The sequence below is a fragment of the Amblyomma americanum genome, chromosome 3 (genome assembly GCF_052857255.1).
Source record: "Amblyomma americanum isolate KBUSLIRL-KWMA chromosome 3, ASM5285725v1, whole genome shotgun sequence".
NCBI lineage: Eukaryota > Metazoa > Arthropoda > Arachnida > Ixodida > Ixodidae > Amblyomma > Amblyomma americanum.
Genome location: NC_135499.1, coordinates 208,799,903 through 208,821,602, shown reverse-complemented (window position 1 = coordinate 208,821,602; position 21,700 = coordinate 208,799,903). Strand labels below are relative to the sequence as shown.

Sequence of the window (21,700 nt, the reverse complement as noted above, 5' to 3'; positions counted from 1 at the left end):
GATGGAACCTCTGCAACACCAGCGGGTTTTATGCCTCCGGACCTTCCCTGTTGATAACATATCTTGCTTCCTACTGGCTTTTCTCAGTCAAGTGCGAAAGTGAGCTCAGGCCGGATCCTGTAACACGCTGGAACATCTGCTGATACGACCATCAAAACACATAGTTTCGGAATACTATCTTAAGATTCGGTTAGGGAGAGTACATTAAAAATATCTGCGCTACCAGACACGTTGAAGGAAGTTGTTGCGCCTCTAGCTTTTGAGAGACAGTGAATCGGAGAGAGATAACACATTATGAGCAGTTTAAGACAACTGTAAACTCTCAGCAATACTCAGTCTGAATCATTTAGCTGCTAAGACTTTCGCTAGTGGCACAAAATAGAATTATGGTGGGCCACATGACCGGAAGTGGCACTGATAACTTAGAGTGGCCAAAGGTGACTTAGACCGTCCAGCGTTCTCCACTGCTCAAGCTCACAATCATCACTCTCTTATTCTGTCAAGTATGTGTGGTTTTATTGTTCTATGAATTCTGCACAGTCTGGGAGCGGTGCAAGCTGTCGCTGATCAAATTATAACCGAAAGTTGTTTTTTTTTTCTATCGGACATGTCTGCTCTGGGGTGGGCTGTTGAATAAAGGCAGGGTTAATAGTGCGGATCATCTCAGCGTTTTGTGCTTGGTACTCTTGGTGTGGTAGGCATGCGGAGTAGGCGCTGACAACATCAGCTACAGCACCGCTTTTCAGAAGGCAGGAGTCATTTCCTGCCATTTACGAAACCGAGCTTCGTTCTGATTGGGACATGGAAGCCACTGTCGGTTCGTTCTAGCCTGACCGTAATATTTTAGAACACTCTTGAAGATTATCTTGAGGGCCCATGCTATATTTCAGAAAAAAACTCTGCACACGTCATCTTCGTTCTACAGTAAGATGTTAACAGCAACATTATTCTTTATTTATTCACAAAAACAGCAATCGCATGGAACAGCGTGAGGCTTTAATTCCTCTGGTTCGAGCCCTAGAGACCATCCCTTCTATCCGCGTGCTTGCATATGCCGATGATATCACCTTGTGGTGCTGTCATCCAGATGCGTCTATTCATCAGTCGGTCCTTCAACACGCGCTGGATGTATTGACATCTCGCCTCCCACCTTTGGGTCTAACACTCTCTCCTACTAAATCATGTTTCATTCGAATTGGAAATAAAGCCGCCTTACGGAAAGCTCCCCCTTTAAATTTTACGGTACATAATTCTCTGATTCCTCAGGTAGCAACTGTTCGTATTCTTGGTCTTCTCTTCCATACATCTGGGACTGGCACCCCGTGGCTGACAGCCACCCGTAAATCGGCTCACGCTACTCTAGGTCTGATTCGTCGCATAGCTATGCGCTCTGGTGGCGCACGTGCTCATACGGCCCGCCAGCTTGTGCGCTCTATCCTTCAGCCACGGATAGTATATCAGGCTCAATTTCAACGTCTCACCCGCAGACAGTGGGACTCCCTTGAAGCTATCAATCGTGAGGCTATGCGCGTCATAACATATCTGCCTCGTTTAACACCCATACCTGTGCTACAGGAGTTCGCCCAACTTAATACACTCAGTGAGATCATCGACCAACGGGTGGCAAATAGAGCTCGAAAACAGTCTCTCAAACTTCATCGTTTAAAGACACTTCCTCCGTGGTCCTATTGCCAGCTCACTGACAATCGCCCCACTGTTTCCCCGTCGGTATCAGCAGCGTATCTGCCTGAAGGGTGCATATTATACACGGATGCATCTCATTCTGCAGAGAGGGGAGTTACTGCTGTGTATAGTCCATCTCATCCGCATCTCAACTCTCGCGCGACGTATACTGCGGATACGTGCACTCCCCTGGCATTGGAACTTCAAGCCATTTACAATGCCATTGCTTCCCTTCCGCTCGTTCCAACATTCAATACAGTTCACATTTACACCGACTCCCGCGCCGCCCTTAAACAGCTGAAGGCTGTTCGACGAACGTTCCAGATTTCACAATCTATTCATGTGCTCTGCGCAAAGTATCCATGTCCTGTGCGCATACAATGGATTCGCGGCCATGCCCAGGATCCACATAACATTCAAGCGGATGCTATGACTCATCTTCATACATTAGACGATCCGCCACCTTCCCCTCTTCCCCCAGATCCGTTCCTGTCCCACGTTTCCGATTCCGAAGTTCTGCGCCAGCGAACACGCGCTCTAATTCCTCCGTGTTCGCACCCTCTCCCCCGTAGTCTTACTCGGCAGGAGGAGGTATCCGTGCGCCGGATTCGGGCAGGGGCGGCTCTGACACCATCTGTCCGTCATCGGTGGCGTGCCAAAGATCTGCCACTACCTGACAGGTGCCCTCACTGTGGCGCTGCACCGGACATATGTGATGTGCGGCACTTGTTGTGGACGTGCCCAGCGACGGCTGCTATCAGAAAACGGCTCCTCAGGGAGGTTGGCCTGCGGTGGAACCGCGAAAGTGACTTCGTGAAGTGGACAATGGACAACCGTTTCATTAACAACCTCTGCGACTACCTCAGCGCAACGGCTCTTCACTCCTTCTTTTAACTTTCAATCCCGTGCATTCCTTCCCCCCTTTCCTTTTCAACTTATGCCTCATGGCACACTTCTCGAATAAAAAAAAAAAACAGCGTGAGGAAGGCTCGGGGTGCCTTAATGAGCCGACCTGTTCGAACATATGCTGAGAACGCTTCTATTTTACGTGAGGGGTGCCATCGAATTCTTTCTATCACTTCATAAACTTATGTATACGGAACGTAAAACTGAATGCGCATGGATTGCTTCGTTTGCAGCGCTGTGGTTCATTCAGTTTGCTTCGTGAACGCACATTTTCGGACGTTGGTAGCGAAAGGTGAACTCCGCTGAGCACGTACTTTCTCATTCTTCCTACAGTCTTCACTAGACCGGTACTAGGTTGCAGAAGAAACACTTTAAACGATCCAAGACTGCTAGGCACAGCTGATATTCTTTAGTGATCACAGCATAATGTCTGTTTGGATAGGGAAAAATTGAAACTGAAAATTGGTTTTTGGGGAAAGGAAATGGCGCAGTATCTGTCTCAAATCTCGGCGGACACCTGAACCGCGCCGTAAGGGAAGGGATAAAGGAGGGAGTGAAAGAAGAAATGAAGAAAGAGGTGCCGTAGTGGAGGGCTCCGGAATAATTTCGACCCCTGGGGGATCTTTAACGTGCACTGACATCGCACAGCACACGGGCGCCTTTGCGTTTCGCCTCCATCGAAACGCTGCCGCTGCGGTCGGGTTCGAACCCGGGTACTCCGGATCAGTAGCCGAACGTGCTAACCACTGAGCCACCGCGGGAGACCCACTCATCGCATATGTGCGATGCCTCCGGCTAGCAGTGAGCAGAGGTGCCCAGCACGAAGTATAAGGCACGAGTACTTCGAAAACACTGAGTGAGCTTATTCCCGGCGCATTCTTACTACAGACCGCAACGCAACGACATTACGTACAGCAAATCACGTGTTATGATATGATATCGGGGCTTCCGGCTCTATACCACATACAGCTTTCTGCGTCATAGACGGCGCGGTGGCAGCTGAATGATGGTTTTCCGCAGCACGATTGGAACCTGAAGTATCGGCGCCGCGGAAGTTATGGTCAAAGAACAGCAGGAACGGCATTTAGTTCCAACATTATTCGGAAGCTTTACATCGCCTTCGAATAAGTACACTACAGAATTAAGCATGTGACACGGATGGAGCCGTTCGATAAAGAATTTCCTATGTTATTCGCCGAGAATGCATTTTAGTGTAGCAATAGCCAAGAATGATTGAGAGTGAGTTCTGAAGAACTTGGAGGTACTCGTGGATAACCAGGAGTGCGAAAGCGTTTGTTAGAAGCCCGGTAGGTGTCGACGAAGGCGACGCCAGCGGAGTACAAGGTACCGTGTGCGACCTTGTGTCGTATAGTCCCAACGGCTATGAAACATCCCCCGAACATCTTTAGCACAGTCCCGACGTAATGAAAAACGGCAGTGCGTCAAAAGCCGCTGTGCGCGCATGACGTATAACAAGTCTGAAGAGACTGTCATCTCAGGCGCGAGGAGCGCTTCCTTGCTACATGCAGAAGCGACTAAACGTAGACAGCTAGTCTAGTTGGGAGTTTATAAGACTACGACTCATCTTTCCAGCGCACATAACATACACGGACTCTGCCTCTCTCCGTGTGTTGTATACGCGCTGAAAAGACGAGGCATAGTTTTTTTTTTAACGCAGAAGCGGCGTCGTTCAGCGCTGAGCTGACGCTGACATATGACTTCGCAGATCTCACTGTTCTGCGCGGGTGCCGTCATAGATTCTGGCAAGAAGCAAGCTGAACTCATACACCTGCAGTGGCTCAAGCAGCATGCATGTCTATATGCTTCAAGTTTGCACTCACCGGATCGCCGGGAGTATAGGGCGGTCACCGCCCTGTCTTTTATCGCTGTCTAAGGAGGCTAAGTCTGGCTAATTTGAGGCTCCTTCCAGCGGGCCTGGTTTGTCGGGGCGTTATCAAAAACGAACCGCAAGTCCCTCGACGGTGAGAGAGGAGCGCAACCGAATGCGCTCTGATTTGGCCGTCTACGGCTGGCCTTGAGTGAGTCTGAACTGTGGAGGAAAGTTAAGCGGCGTGTAAACGCAAGCCTGTGATGACGAAGGAGGAAAGCGCATACATGTCGCCAGTGTGTAATGCATTTAGGCATCGCATATGTGCTTCCCTACACAGTGTGAAGGTCTCAAGGAAGATGCAAAGCCATCGGACATATGTAGAGCCCGATACGCTGGTAAAAGGAGTGACACGTGTACGCGCATAGTCTCTAAGGGAGAGGGTGTTGACATCGCCGGCGGCCATCTTGAAGTCGAGTAGCAAACAACCTGTGGGAAAATAATTCAGTGACCGAGAGAGGAAAGTTGGTCGCTGATGTCGATGACGAGGTTAACACTTTTCAAAGTTGAATGAACGAGGGGAAACTCGGGACAGTTGTGAAGTGTTCAGTTCGTAAGCGAAAAATCGGTACGCCCGGAGCTCAAGTGCACAAAATTACTAGGCGGTAGATAAGTACCTTTAGTGTGCGTCATCGGTAACCACATGCTTTAGAGATAGAAAGCTTTACGGCCGTTCAGCGATGACAGTGAACACAATTAGGGTGGCTGTATGCGCTCCTACTTTTGTCAAGATAGGTTGGTAAACCTGTCTTTAAGCATGAACTTATTTTAGCCCCCATTGTTAGCAAACTCAGGCCAGCGCCTCCTCTCTTTTTACAATTCCAGCCGCATCTCCCGCTCCGCAATGGGTGCCGCCGGTACGCCTCACTTCAGTTAGTTGCCGCGCTGCGGCGCTACCAAGATGGTTGGACTGTTTGCGTCATGCTTGCCAACGGCCGCGCGGTGCTGGCGTTATCTCTCCTACTCCTACACTACAGATCTACACCACGCGTCTGTCAGATTCCTGCTTCGTACCCCTTCTTGCGTAGCTCTCGATTCATCCGCGGCGCGGCGCTTTTTCCAACCACAATCAGCTGGAGCAGCAGCTTTGCTCGCCGTTTGCAGAGGTGGGCTCAGGCGTTCGCTCCGCCTATCACTTGAGGATGCTGTTCCTTGCCAGGCGAATAGAGCGTTGCAAGTTGTTACGGTTGTTCGTTTCGTGGCACCATGATTAACGAAAATTGTTTTCCGCGGATAAATAGCGTGGTCCCGACGCCGACGAGGTGTCCTCGCAGCAGCACTAAAATGTCACCAGTTAACTATGGCAAGCACGGCTGCTGCTTTCAGTTTTGTGCGAAGTGTGGGAAATTTTAAGCTCGTTTGTAGAAAAGAAGGGGACGTTCAGTGCATTTATTTACATATATCTACAACTCTTTACAGCAATAACATATACAATACTTTGCATGTGTGTGCTGCTATATACATTACAACTCTGTGTTTATAGCCATTTACATTTCTAGAATTTGTGTATTTGCTTGTATTGACACTTATTTACAGACATAAGAAATATGCATTGTAGCGCAAGCACATTTGTACGCTCGAGGAGGACAAAGCATCTCGTGCGCGAGCGGAACATAACAACAGTGACCGAAACAAGGTAGAGAGAGGGGGGGGGGGGGGGCTTATTGACGGGAAAGACAGAGAGGTTGGCCTGAAAAATATATATCTGGCCTGCTACTCTGCACTGGGGAACGGGAAGAGGAGAAAAAAGAGGGTCACGATGGGGGATGATGATGATGGGAGGAGGCAGAGGAAAAAATACATAAAAAACAAGGCACACTTTCTAACAGTGAACGAAACAAAACACACCTTACGCCCGTCTGGACAACCTGTTCGTCAATACCTGATGCGTATACATGATGCGTCAATACCTGACAGGCAGCCCGATTACTATGAGGGATGCAAAGCGCCGCCTTACGAAGAAAGAGCGAACGTTTAAAAAATTGTCTTCGTCTGCTCTCCGTCGTGAGGCGCCACTCAGGTGGTACTCCCCCTCACAGACGTAGAGCTGGTGCGAAGGCTAGCCGACGGAGGAGAGCAGGAAAGGAGGATTAGAGAGGGCGTTGGACGGTCGGATCGGCCACACTCGGCAGGCATTGTAAATATAGAGGAGGCGCTGCTCAGGCAAACGCCGTCCGGAAACTGCAGTGAACCTCAGGCCGAGAATGCGGTATAATACAAAACTGAACCTGACGACGAACATGAGGTCGGATTTTGCCGAAACATTCCGAAATTGTCCGCCCGAATGGCATTTAGCGGGAAAAGAACTTTTACTATGTTAAACCCGCGAGCCGGACTCGAACCAGCGCCGGTGAGAAAAAAGCAGCTTCGTTTCCCGTTGCCTTGGACCTTTCAGCGCTCGCTGCATCTTCCTTTACAACGTATTCTGACTGGTACTGTTTTGCGATAAGTGTTCAAAAAAGTCGCCTTCGTCATCTTTCATCAGTTCATTCTGAGCTCCTCATCGAGCGCTGACGCCGCGTCTACGCGCTGGAGCCGTATGAATGGGCAGGCAGAAAGGCTGGTCTACGTCACCGACGGCACGTTCACGAAGGTGACAAGGCAGCCAAGGCGGCTGGACGCGCCCACTGAGGCAAGAGCGGCCGAGAGTTGTGGCACCTCAAACAGCGAAAGCGGCCACGGACGCTAAGCGCGCTGCTAAGCGTGAAGAAAAAAGCTAAGGCGTTGAACGCAGCTGGACCTAAAGAACCAAAGGTGGCGAAGGAAGCCGAGTGCGCTATCCAGCTAAGAAAAGCGGTTGACGGCGGAGGCTTCTCAAGGCCCGGAAACAGCCACGGACCCTGTGTGCCGTCTAGCTCGAAAATTACAAGCGAGCAAAGATAGCAGTACGCCCAGAAGCCGAAATGCCTTAACAAACGCTGCGTGTGGCTGCCACCACCTTAGCCGTTCTAGAATGCGCCATAACTTACCTGCAATGAATTTCTAAGGCGTCGACGACGAGATGATAGACTAGTTTATGGTTTATGGGGGTTTAACGTCCCATAGTGGTGACAGCAGGACAGCTGCTACAGGCGGTGTAATCCGATGAGCAGCAGTGTCACCGGGCACCCGTCATTTTCAAGCTGCAGGCATTCAAAGTCAATGTGCCGGGAGGGGGCTCGTACGGACACGCCTTTGCTGGAAGGCAGAAAATACTCCCCCCTCGTAGCACACCGCAGTGAAGGGCTCCGGAAATTTCGACCACCCGGGGTTCTTTAACGTGCACTGACATCGCACAGTACACGGGCCTCTAGAATTTCACCTCCATCAAAATTCGACCGCCGCGGCCGGGACTGAACCTGCGTCTTTCGGGTCAGCAGCCGAGCGCCATAAGCACAGTAGAATTGCAGGTCGTTTCTTCGAGGAAGGTTTACGAACCCTTCCTCTAGTGTCGTTCGGCTTGGAAGATGGACAGGAGGCGAGCTTATAGATGATGACTGCAGAGCATATATTTACAGCATGCATATACAGAGAGTTAAACTGGAAGAAGCAGAAATGAATTTACAAAAGAACAAACTTTGCAATACTTTACTCATCGACCCGACGGGTTAGAGCCTAAGTAGCACCACGTTACATGCTAAGCATGGAGCCCCAGCTCAGACTGGACTCTCGCTTGTACTGGGGAGCCGCTTCCGCGCCTGCCAGCGTCCTGCAAAGATATGCAGCTGGAAAAGAGCGGTGGCCTTACAAGCACTAAGCCACCGCGGCGGCTAGATGATAGACTACAAATATTTTGTTATATATAGCCTATGGCAACTAGCGCATGGCATTTTATAGTCGAGTTTTGGTTACGTTTTCAAGACTTTAATCATAGCGACCGATAACGTGGCAAGATTATTGCTAACCCAGCCTTAGATCTTTTGTTCCAGAAACTAACTGGCGTGCCCTGTACCAGAAAGATTCTGTAATTATCACAATGGACCGGCTGTAATTAAGCTGTACCATTTGGTTGTAATTAAGTGCACCGCAAGCTCATGAAAAGTTGGCATCAGTTAAACTAGAATACCGAAAAGTTATCTGAAAGTTGTATCTTGCTTCGCTGAATAATTGTCAAGTGCGAAGTTGCAGTTACGTTTTGAGTCTTGCTTTTTACGGCCGCGGTCTGGGACAATCTGGTATTGCGTCGAAATACCTTCCTCGATGTACCACTCAATCATGAAAATAATCAAAATCTAACTACAAATCCAAAAGAGTGCCCACTGGTCCGTAATTTCCTCAGCAAGGAGATGCTAGTGTTTGTGTAATATTGTCAGAGCACGACTTCTATTTTGTTAATCGGAAGTATGATTTCTCTTGCATGTGTATGAGTGCACTTCCTAGCCATCGTCGCCACGGTAATTAATTCTTTCTATTTATTGCCAAAAATAAACAAAGTATTCCAGTGATGCATGATGAGGCGAAGACTGCGAGGCTACATTTGCACAGACTTGATGAGTCGAGCACAACGAGTAACAACACCACACACATCTCGCCTGAATGGAATACAGGAAAGATGAAGGGAAGAACACGGATCTGAGTCCCTCAATGGGGGTAACATGTGCAACGGGTCCCGTTGCGGCAATTCTGGTGGCTCGAGGTCTACCACGGCACGCCTTGTTTTTGTGGACGGCTTTGTAGGACCCTGATCACTAGGCCACTCCGACGAGACTCGATCGCTGATCGTATCTGACAAGTCAGAAGGCTTTGAAGTCCCACTAGTCGGAACTGTGTTCCGAGAGTTCGCCCCCGCGAGCCGCAACGGACTTCCGGCGCGAATTGCATCGTCAGGGCTTCGAACTCGCCTTGTTCGCCCTGATATCACTTGCGGCTTATTCGTACTCTCGTTTGAATCAGGAACCAATGGTCCGTAAGGCCGCTTGTTCACGGCACCTGCTTCAAGTACGTTATTTCCCTCTGGCGTATCGTTTCTACGGGACAGCTTGTTCACGGGTAGCGTCAAAAACAGCTGGTTCCCCGGTCTTCTCTCCCCAGTGCTCCTCGGTCTCTCTGAGCCAGTGTATCCGTAGGGTCTTCCGTTAGTGTCGAAGCTGGAAAGGCTGCTGTCCAGCGGGAGGAGGGCGACCCCCGTGTCTCTGCCATCGTCAGGGACGTTGGTCGTGCTGGCGTCCGCCAGCGCCGACAGGTTGCCTACAATGAGCTTCGCGGCCAGGACGCAGCAGGCTACTGCCAGGATCGAAGCGCCGACTAGCCTGGCCACGCGTCCGGCTTTCAAGACGTCACACGATGGCCGCGAATAGGCGCTGCCCACGCGGAAATGACGTAGATAGGCGTCCTCGCCCTGCACGGGGCTGCCCCCGTTGCTTCCGCCGCTGCGACGCTCCAGCGAGTCTTCGGCCGGGACTCGCCCGGCACTCGCTCGGAACGGAGGCGACGCGGACGTTGAGCTGTCGTCGAAGTCGCTGAGGTCAAGCGAGCAGCTCGAGGACGGCGAGGATGCCAGGAACACCGTGCTCGTGGTAACCATTCTAGTAGGGGAAGGCTGCGACGCTGAATAACTGCGATTCATTAGCGCGCATGTTGTTGCAGTTGTGCCCTTGATACGCACCCAACGCTGCCGACGAACCTCTTCTTTTTTCGTCTTCTTCTCGCTGCGCGCGTGTGTGAAGAACATTGCATGAGCAGAATAAATCGAGGTTCGATGGGTGCGCGTCTTCTTAGCAAGTACAAGCAATCAGAAGAAGCGGCGTGGTAGCAGACTTACAATGGTTGGACGCCTGATTGGACGCCCGGCGGCGTTGACCAAGAGTAGTGGTACCAGAACCTCATGACGTCACCGTGGTTATGTATGCCATCTGAATTAGACCGTAATGTAGTAATCGGTGATCAAAGGCAGTGAGTGAGTAAGCGAAAAACTTTATTCTCGCAAAGGGAATCTCCCGGTGAAGGTGAGGCCCTCAATCCAGGGCCCCAGTAGCCTGAGCACTGTAGACTAGAGAGTAGCATTTGGTGATAGGGACAGTTAGTGATAGATAGTCATAGTATTGTACTCATAAAGGACATTAATAGAGAATCACGAGGGTCAATAATGATAGCGGGAATCATGAAGACCTTAAGTATAAAGGCCTTTGGTAAAGACATTTGGGGGTAAAGGTGTTATGGTAAAGACTTTCTGGGTAAAGGCCTTTAGTTCAAAGGATGATTTCGCATTCGCAGCACGTAAAGACCTTAAGTACCCACCGTAACTTTTCCAGAGCCTTCCACTACAGCACTCTTTTTTGTTTCGCTCTCACCTTCCTTCTCTCGCGGCAAGGTTGAGGTGTCCACCGAAAAGTGATTATTTTATGGTTTTTAGTTGTTGAACGTCCCAAGGCGACTCAGGCTATGAGGGACGCCGTAGTGAAGGGCTCCGGAAATTTCTACCACCTGGTGTTCTTTAATGTGAACTGACGTACGTCGCACAGTACGCGGGCCTCTAGAATTTCGCCTCCATCGAAATTCGACCGCCGCGGCCGGGATCAAACCCGCGTCTTTCGGTAACTCTCACCGAAAAGTGAGACAGTTACCGCTCCATTTCTCTTCCTCAAAAACCACTAATTTTTTCACTTTCATTTTGCATTCATTTTTTTTTCATTCGTTCTTTCAACTTGTTTACAACAGACCGATGCTAGGACTGACACTCAGCAACGGTTCTCGGTCGCAGGTGCTGCTATCAAACCCAAAACTGACGATGATAAATAGAGAAGAACCGCGATAATATGAGCTTGTATCAGATACACTTTCATAAGTCACAGCTGACCAATGCGGGAGAGAGAACGCAGTCGCATTCCGTTCTGGCGCATCTGTTGCTGAATTAGCCATCGTCGTTGCTTCGGCGGACGTGGTTTCTGGGATGTGCATCTTTCATTTCGATCCTTTCACATCATTCTTTCAACACCCTTCTGTATGCACCCGCCAATGACAGCACGCACAGTGTTCTTACGATAATCATCATAAGCCTGAATACGCCCACTGCAGGACAAAAGCCTCTCCCACATCTCTCGAAATAACCCTGTCCTGTGCCAGCTGCGGCCACTTCTTAATCTCGTACGCCAACTTAATTTTCTTCCACCCCCTTCTCTTCCCTTGTAATACAGTGTTACCCTTAAGGAGCATCGGTTACCGGGGCGTCCGCTTGTCACTTAATAGGACAAGCGGACTCCCCGGAATGTACCACATGTGGCGTGCTAGAGACTATAGAACATGTTTTAGTGGCGTGTCCAGCGTATGCACGTGAAAGACTCATACTCGCATCTGCTCTGAAGCCTATGGACACATCGCTCCTCTCTGAGGATTTGATCCTCGGCGCTTGGCCAGATAGTTTTAGAACTGTAAAGGCAACGCGAGCGCTCTCACGCTTTTTGAGCGACACGGACCTTGTCTCGCGTTTGTGATGTCAGAAAGTGTGCCTTTTTTTTAAAGTAGTTTTTCATCTGCCTCCTCCCATCATCATCGTCCCCCATCGTGACCTTCTTTTATCTCCTCTTCCCGTCCCCCAGAGCAGAGTAGCAGGCCAGATATTTATTTTTCAGGCCAACCTCTCTGCCTTTCCTATCAATAAACTCTCTCTCTCTCTCTCTTGCCTTCGCACTACATGCCATGCCCAAGCCCATTCCTTCGTCTTGATTTCGAGTGGGATGTCATTAACCCGTGTTTGATCCCTGACCTAGCGTTCCTGCCACTTGTTATTTACTGGTACCGAAGAACACCACAGGGATTGTTGAACATTGTGGCATGAACAACCTGCTGACCTCCATGCCGAAAACAGCTTTAGGCCGGCATAAGGTATGTTGTCTGTTGACGTGGCTTTTCGTGTTTTTTTTTTGTAAAACGCTAATGTTTATACCAAAAACACATGAGTTTTTATTCAATACTCTTGTCGGTTCAACGGGAATGTGCAGGGTCAGAGCAAGTTCCGCTTGTGGCGGAGTAAACAGCCCTAAATAGAAACACAGTCGCACATTGGGAAGATGGCCGTTTTCTGTTTTACGGTGTGGTCAGAAGAGGAGGATCAGCAATGATTTCTTGGATGGTTCGAGCAATTCTTTGCACATATTTCGACGATGACACCTCGAACTGCTTGAGCTCCTCGGCTCCAAGTGTCATATCGGACAGTCCACCAATAAGGTTCACAAAGGTGCCGACAAATTTGCCTAATGGCTTCGCTTTTACAGTTACTGGTGCAGTGAAGTTGAGCTCGTAGGCAACAATTTGAAGCCCCGTGTTGTTCCTGTGAAAAAGGGGAATAATACTTGATTCACAAAGGCACTGAATAGTAATTTTCAAAGCAAGATCAGAGAGTTCGCTCGCGCTCTTTCGTTACGTCAGAGAGTAAGAATTTTGACAAGCGGCCTTGACATCATCATAATCGTAGTCATCATCAGCGCAACTACGTCAACTGCCTTTCCAGTGGGGTTCGAACTTACTGGACCTCTCTCTCTTAGCCTGGCTATGCTTTTCATCTTTCCTATTTGATAGATTCAATATTCGGCCAAAAAAAATCCTTAGGGAGAGAGAAAGATGAATGGAAAAGTATCCGTAGAAAATCAATGGGCGTCATTGAGCTTTTTTTTTTTCGACCAGGATAGTTGATGTTACAGAGCTGTACTGTGATGGGAAATAAAAAAAATTCCGTACTTTAGGCGAGAAGATCAGAATCCTACTTCGCAGCAGGCACAGAATAGTTTTTTTTATTAAGTTGCAGATAGACGTTGATAGAAAGAGCAATACCAGCCTTTAAACGGCGGCATAATATTCACTTCTGTGCTCTACAGTGTGGATGAACTTACTTGTTTGGAAGCAATGAACTGCTATGTTGCATAATTTTAATTTTAGGAAAGATAACTAGTCTGTGTGCTGCCCCCCTTAAATTAAGTGCGATGAACCATCGCAACCACGCGAAAGGCGCCTGCGCTTCTGAATCAGCTCCTGTGCGTCCGCTAGGAATGTTATTGGTTCCACACACGCACACGCACACGCACACACGCACATGTACACTATATACTTGCTTTCACAGTTGTAACCGACAGCTTTGCAAATTCGTTAATTCGTTCTTTCACAGACATTTAGGCGCTGAAACACCACGGCTGAATATAAAATCACAATGGATTTTATCTGCATATTTCATTTATAAACCGCTCTTCATAAGACCGTGTGTAATACCTGTCTATCCGAATGGCCGCTGAATCAGAAGACGTGCAGCAAAGTCTTCAATAAAGAAATATACTGTAATAAACCCGGGGAAAATGTGACTTTCCTAGGCGTCTGTTGTTTCCAGTTGTTATTCTGGTATGAAAAAAAAATTTTCTTCTCTACTCAAGCGCCAGGCGTGCGCTCAGAAATGATAGGTTTCCTCATTTCCCCTGTGGGCTGCAAACAGGCGGCGTAAAGATGTCACGAGTTTATTTTTCATTTAACCTTTTTCTTTATCAGAACAGCTAATATGCTGAAGTCATACGAATGTCGACTGTTGATCCCTGCAATGGTGGCTGAAAATTGCGTGCGCTGTGTTACCAGGTTCACTTACTCTTTAATTTCCAGCACCGCCTCCACTTCGGGGATCTGCACGTCGACCATTATGTCAGTCGTCACATAGAAGACGGTAAAAGACGCCTTTGCCGTGACCATCAATTCCTTGAATCCCAGCCTGAACCGAGCTCGGATTCCGCAGTCATCGATCGTCGCCCAGCTGTGGCCGCTCTTGCGAATGCTAGAGAGGCCAGTCACGTTGCCCTCAACCACGCGCAGGCTTCCTGAGGCGACACTAAATTCTTCAAGGTCGTCGGGAAGCTGCGTTGGCTCGAAGCCCGTGGACACGACCAGTTTTCTGAGGCAACCGTCGAAAACGTCCCGCTGGTCCTCCTGCCCCGTACCGAGAGGTTCCAGTCTCCTCCTCTCGGGCCTGCGGTGAGCGAGACCTCCTCGGTACGGCCTACCCCTCCCGTAAATGTTACCCGCATCCCTGCCGCCTGTCAGTGCCATGTAGCTCCGAGCACTGCCAGTCGCCTTTCTCCAGAGGGGAGTAGCCGCTGATTCTGAAAACAAACAGGGTGGGCTACGCTCATTATAGGTCCAGCACTAATGGTGACTGCGATGATGGTAGCGTAGGTCGAAAGTTCAAACGCGTGCATCAAAAAGTTTTTGCTTAGAAATCTAAGCACGATTTTCTTTTTTTTTCATCGTTCGCCACGTAAACCAAGAGTGAAGAAAAGACGAACATTGCACCAAAGAAATGTTGCAGACATACAAGAACCATAGTGAACTACAGGAGTACAATAAAAAAATAGCATGGGTTGCTAGGTTTACGCGAGCTTTCGCGGATGTCTTATTGAACAAAGAACTTGTGTGTGCCAATAAAGGTATGGGAAACTTATGTACGCAAGCAATCGCGCACATCTTGTAAAAACTTGGCTGCAAAAAAATCAGAAACAAGAAAAAAATGTTTTGAATCCGAGCACGAATGGCACTACCGACAGACGCTACAGATACGAGTACTGTCTCTTTCCTGCTGTTCTAGAGGGGACCGACTCTTCTTACACACCGCTCTGCACTACCACATAGCTTCAGGGCTCAAACTGACTGCTCCTCTCTTCACTCCCCCTCCAATGTTGTTCCTGAGACACATATTCTTCATCAAGCGCAGCACAGCACAGCATTAACTTCAGTGCATTTAGTTTTTCGTGAAAAAAAAAGCTTCTTTTAAAGAGCCAACCTACTTCTCAGAAGGACAGGTCTTGTCAAAGAAGCTTTGTCTGTGCGTAGGGCGCAGCTGAGTTCTTATATGATCGCGCATAACCAAAACCGGTTTCTCAGTAACAATTTTCGCGCAAATCCAAAGTTGTACCTCGTCTCTGCTTCGTACAGTACCTCGTTCTCGCACGGTCGGCAGAATACTGGTAGCGGCGTAAACTTGCACTGCCCCAATGGTCTCCTCGGCCAACTTCCGTAGCTCTTGAGCCAGCACTTGGCCAATTATCCGTTGAATTAATGGTCTCAGGCGGCCGATCAGAGCATCGTAGATAGGGCCACCTAAGTTGAGCTGGTCGCTGGCACCGAGCAACAAGCGTATCCTGGACATCCGTATTCCGTGTACTCCAAGCTGAAGTTCATTCGGAGAAGACCTGGAATTGTCGGAAGCATATGAAATATGTCGGAAGCATATGAAATGAAGCATATGGAATTGTCGGAAGCGGAGCGGTGGCGCTGGCTCCTTTCCCGAGGTCGGGACTCCCTGTTTTGCAAGGACACTGCAAAACTTTTGTCGGGAGTGTCAAATCTTCGGGGAAGGAATGTCACCGGCGCCGCATGCAGGCGGTTTCTGAAAGCTGCTGCCACACAAAAGCCTGAGCTGACACCAGAAAAGCTGGCATCAGTGGGCACTAAGCCTCATATATTTAAATTTCCTGACCGAGTGTTCATGTTATTTAAAGGTGCATGATTTGAATCCCATTATTCTGCAGCACCTGTATGTTTTCCAATTATGTCATGATTATTACTCTTTCAGATGCATTTGATGCTTATATTAATGCAAATCCCGCCGCCGAGGATCAAAAAGAGCGGCGATCGATTGAAGATGAATCGCTACCTTGCAGATATGTTGAGAGACATTAAGTAGTTGCCTTTACCTGCCCCTGCAATGTAAAAATAAAGGCAGTGAAAGAAAAGAGTCGTATTTCATTCACAGCAACCAGGCGTATACAAGCATGCATTTATATCTGGGACGCAGCATTTCCTCTGCTAAGAGCTGCAAGTTCATTGATGTAGCCTGCATGTTCAGAGCTGTTAGCAAGACATTTCTCTTTAATTGCTTTCCAGCGCACGAGTTCCAAAGACATTGTAACCCCACGACGAGGCCCTCGAATGTTATACGTTGATTAGGAGGCCCTCGTATATACGAGGGACAGATATGGGATACGTGACACATATGACACATATCCAATAAATGCGTTTATATGAGACTCGTATATATGTGTTTTGGCATACAAAGGACACATATGACCTACGAGCACGTATGACATACGAGCACGCACGACATACGCAAAAAGCGTACAGGCGCTAAAAGACGAAGACAAGCACACTCAAGACAGGTACAAGCACACTCAAGCGCACTCAAGACACTCTTTTAGCGCCTGTACGCTTTTTGCGTAAACCATGTCAAGTTACAACCAACTAGCTCAAATGAAAGTCTTGATGACATACGAACACGCATGACATACGAGCACGCATGACATACGAGCACTTAAGGCATATATGTGGACACATATCCAATAATTGCGTACATATGAGACACATATAACACATATATACGAGATTTTTCAATAGGGCGAACTGGAGCATCTCCTGCAAATCAACGTCACTTACTCTAGGACGCTGAACGAGCCGTGTAAGCGATTCACTTCGACACCAAGGTGGCAATTCTTCCTCGAAAATGGCGTTCGTATACCAACGGAGTAACGAGCCACGATGGGCGCTGCTGTTATGTGGAAGGTCAGCCGACTGCCGGAGTCATCCACGTTCAGCACGCTGTGACCCGTTTTGCGAATGGTGCGAAGGCCGTGCAGCTTCCCGTCAAAGAAGCCTACTCTTATGCCTAACGAGTGTCCCACGTTGCGCGAAAAGTCCGGCAAAGTCATTTCCGAGAAGCGATCTGACTGGAGCACCTTTGTCAGGCCTCTATCGAAGAGCGTATTCTGCTCACTGCAGTTTTCTGCAAAACGACAAAGAAAACAAAGAAAAGACTGTACATGTAATCGTAAGCTCAAGCTTTCCATTACTGAGAATTTGTCAGCTCCGACGTTGTGCTTAAACGGCGTCGACAGCCTTAAAAACGTCGCATTAGATAGGTCGAAGTAGCTGCTTTGGACTTCACACATCTGCATCATTACCTTTTGAGTGTGAAACATTTTCCAAATGTTAGGAGGACGATCAATTTACTTTATGTGACAGAATTCAATTTTATTTCACCATAAATGGCCGGAACTCTTGTGCAAAAAGCTGCTCCAGGCAGCTTCGTGAGGCCCAAGAGACCAAAACACGGTACAGAAATGCAAATGCGTTGACCAAAAACAATACGAGATTAAGAAAACAACCATTCTGACCAGTTCAAACACTAGTATATAGAATACATGACATGTGGCTCTTTAAGGAAGTAATACTGGAACAATGTTAACGCCAAGGTGTTCAGTACCCAGTGCTGGCCAAATAATTTGAAGGAAATCGCCGAGGCGGAGTATATTTGTAATAAAGGAGCAATTACTCATTGGTATCCAACAAAGCGCAGTTCTTTAACTGCGAAGTTTCTGAGAAAGCTGTAGAGCTTTTCTTTATAGCCGTATGGCTGCGCTTTGGTGGATGCTAATGAGTAATTACTCCTTTAAAACAAATCTCCTCCACCTTCGGGGTTTTCTCTAAACATTTAACCAACACTGTTCCCATTTCCAGTTATTGATCAGTGTGTTATCACCCTTATCGCCCTATCATATGCTAGCCGTATCGGTTAGCTCAGTTGGTAGAGCGACTTTTCTGGTGAAGCGGTAATTCTGAGTTCGAACCTCGGACCAGGACGAAATTTTCTTGCCCTACGAAGTTTCTGAGAAAGCTGTATAGCTTTCTTTCGTAACGGTATGACTGCGCTTGGGTGGATGCCAATTAGTAATTACTTCCTTATTTCAGTATACAGCATCAATATATGACAACAAACACTATTATAGGTTCCATAGCGAGTTATAAACGTTATCAAGCAGCATTCACATGAAGATATATGACACTTGTACAGTGAAAGAAAAAGATAAAGTGAACCACCTTACCTAAGAAAATCTCACAGTAAGGCTTAATTATTAAACCAAAAATAAAGCACAATGCAATCAGCAAACGCTTTTCAAGAACTGACACGCGGTGCAATCGAATGGCGTAACTCTGTGACGCACGTAGCACGCCACAATGTGCGCCCCACCCCCTCCCGCACGCACGCGCGCACACACACACACACACACACACACACACACACACACACACACACACACACACACACACACACACACACACACACACACACACACACACACACACACACACACGCGCACACGCACACGCACACGCACACACACACACACACACACACACACACACACACACACACACGCACGCACACACACACACACACACACACACACACACACACACACACACACACACACACACACACACACACACACACACACACACACACACACACACACGCACGCACGCACGCGCGGGGCCGCGCTGGAGCAGCGATGTGGCAAAGCCAGCACCGCAGCGCGGGCAAGGCAGAGATTGTCACGGTGGTACGTGCGTCAGAGATTGACGCGATTTGATCGAGGTCGGTTTGCGGTGCCGGCGGGCGTGCGATTTTCGAATAGCGCGAGAAATGGCCCAAATTATTTGAGCCACAGCGGCGAGGGTAATCGCGTTTTCGAAATTCTAAAAACTGATATGGCTATCACTGACGGCCGGCTGCAAGACTCTTACTGCAGTTGGGTGCCTATTGATGAGAGTTACAAGTTAACTATTAGAATTCGATTAATCACCCTACCAGTTAACATGATTCGCCTGTTTTTTTGACGCCCACCAACACTGGTATTACTATTCCACAAAATACTTCTCTCTGCCTCAAAAACCCTATCTTTAAATTGCTATTGGCGGGCTTCCCTGAAACACCTGGTATTCTAACAAGCTCCTCGTCACCCCTATTCTTGTTTGCTCGTACGCACTAGAATGTCTAATGACTTCAGCTCCTAGACAGAAGGAATGGAGCTTAAAAATGTTGCATTCAAGCGAAAGTCTGAATGTCCTCTTTTTCAGGTTCACATTGTTTCTTGATGTAGTTTGCGCCAGTGGCGATGACGCATTCCCGCCACCGGTTCACAAGTCTCTGCCATACAGTTTATCAATATTGCCTGAAGGAAAAAGAACCGCTGCCGTAGTTCAACTACCAGTGGAAAAGCACAGGAATACTAAGAAGACGTGGTTTAATTTTTGTCTTGGCTTTTGTTGAAATAAGCGTGGATTCAGTCGTAAAATAATACAACTCTTTTCAAGGCAAACTTCCGAGGAATGCTGTGAAAGTTTCCATAACAGCCTAACACCGAACATTCTAAGGCGGTAACTATATTGAAGAAGTGAGGAACTCACTATTAAAAGTAATGTATTCCAAGCACACAGGAGAGCATCGTGGCGCAGCTACTGATTTCGAGACAGAATTCACTTTCATTCACTTTTTTTTCTTCATTTTTCATGGCCCCAACACTGGCCAAGACAGATACGATGTGTTCATTGCGCATCATTCCTGCAGGAGATTAAATGGTGTTCAAGAAACTCGCATAGATGGCAGCGCCTTTTTTTTGTTCTAAGTTTCAAAACATCGATGGTGCCCGCATGTCATCACCGAAAGATGAGGATGGCTGCTTATATCAACGCCGCACTGCAGTGGGGGCCTCTTTTTAGAACGTGAAGCGGATACCTTTTCGATGTCCCTTTATCGTTGGGAACAGCCAAAAGTTCGGCGGAGTTGGTGCGCCTGTGAAGCTGGCGATACAATAGCCACCCTTTTCTTTTACAACCACATGTAGATACCAGAATCCCAGTGGCGAAAGAAAATGGACTGATTAAAACCTTTATTTGGACCAATACTTATGGTTTCTTGGATTCACCTATTATGCGGGGCAGCGAAAGAGGAGGAGACGTGCATAGGTTGAAGGCTGATAAAAGTTCGTAGTCGCTGGTGAGGACTACATAAAAAAGGAATGTGCTTCTGGAAAAAAGAGCGCCTCATACTTTGATTTATGTGCAACATTTTCTATTTTCTCACCTAACCGACAAGTTTCAGCTCAAAATGCTAAACTTGCTGAACATGCCACTTTCGTGTAAGAAAACCACAAATACATTGTTTAATTTGCCTTCCGTTTTACCTAATTCTCTTTTTAACACGCTAAGCTCTATAGAAATTTTGCTTTCAAGTACATTATATAGGCTTTGAGACTATATACTTAGAATAATACGTTTGGCAATTCGTTGCAGAGTACCATGAAAGCCGTTTAAAATTGGTAGCAATGTGGGATACCCGACGCCTATCACGGATGTATGCAAAATCGCAATGCGCAGATTTTACCACTAGCCAGCTTCCTCGCTAGCGCTTACCCATCTTCAGATCACCAAATCTACTGCATTGTAAATATAAACAAGCTTGCGGTTGGATTCCCACATCACTGCTATTTCCTCCCTCGTCAAGAGAATAAGATATTTAGCAGCTGGATGAGTACGTTGTGAGTGAGTTTTGCAGAATAAAAACAGCTTAATTCATGTGTCCTCAGCACATGTACAGTGTCCTTGTGACATTGAATGTTTAAGCGCAGCTTTTTTTCCTTGTTGCTTTATACCACATGCCTGCTTCGTAATGACCATGAATTAATACAATGATGTGTCACGGATTGCTTCCTCTAGCTTTCAGCAGGTACTGTTCCCCTCCCATCTCGTACTTCATGGCGAAAACGTTTTCAGTGAGCTGACGCAAAGTGTAGATGCTAAAATGTTGTCTCAAGCTGGCAAAGCTAGCAACGTGCAGAGTGTCGTGGCAGAGAATTGAATTTTTACATTAACTGTTAGATGCAAAACTTTTAAGCGATCGTGTTCATATTACATTTTAACAAATAACTATGGAGGTTTTTTTTCCGCTTCAGTTCACATCGTGCTGCGTATGGGCCAGAAAGCAACCACAGCATACCGCAAAATGTGCACATCACTAATCAGATGCACGCGCTTGAAAGCGTAATGTAAGTATACGTTGAATTATGTGCATGTAGAAGATGGTGTAAAAGTTTTTCATTATAAATTCACTAAATTCTGCTCTTTGTTGTCATCTACTCTTGACAAAACTGGAGTGACGTCGAAGTTGCTTTAGACATAATTGTAAAGGGCTTCTTCAGAAGCCTACTCGGTGCACAGAAAAATCGGCATGTTTAAAAGAGAATAAAGACATCATAAAATTATACTCACCGCAGATCGAGGCAGGCAGGAAAATAATCAGGAGGAAGCATTTTCCTAGAGACATATTGTACCAGCAGTTTCAATTCTGTAGTAAAAATCGTTGAATAAAACTATAGTAAGTAAATAAAATAGGAACCCAAGTCTGAAGTGGCCGTCGTGTAATGCTCCCGAAGAAATGTGTTGTCA

General features: G+C 47.6%; 1 protein-coding gene across 1 annotated transcript; it reads right to left on the bottom strand.

Annotated features, from left to right (window-relative positions):
* Window positions 1–12,076: 12,076 nt before the first annotated feature.
* LOC144125963 (uncharacterized) lies at window positions 12,077–21,700 on the bottom strand. Its single transcript, XM_077659808.1, has 5 exons — window positions 21,524–21,700; window positions 16,853–17,198; window positions 15,359–15,612; window positions 14,019–14,526; window positions 12,077–12,722 (listed from the first exon to the last, which is right to left on the bottom strand). Exons 1-5 carry the CDS (start codon window positions 21,576–21,578, stop codon window positions 12,479–12,481), a joined length of 1,407 nt encoding a protein of 468 aa, XP_077515934.1. The 5' UTR covers window positions 21,579–21,700; the 3' UTR covers window positions 12,077–12,478.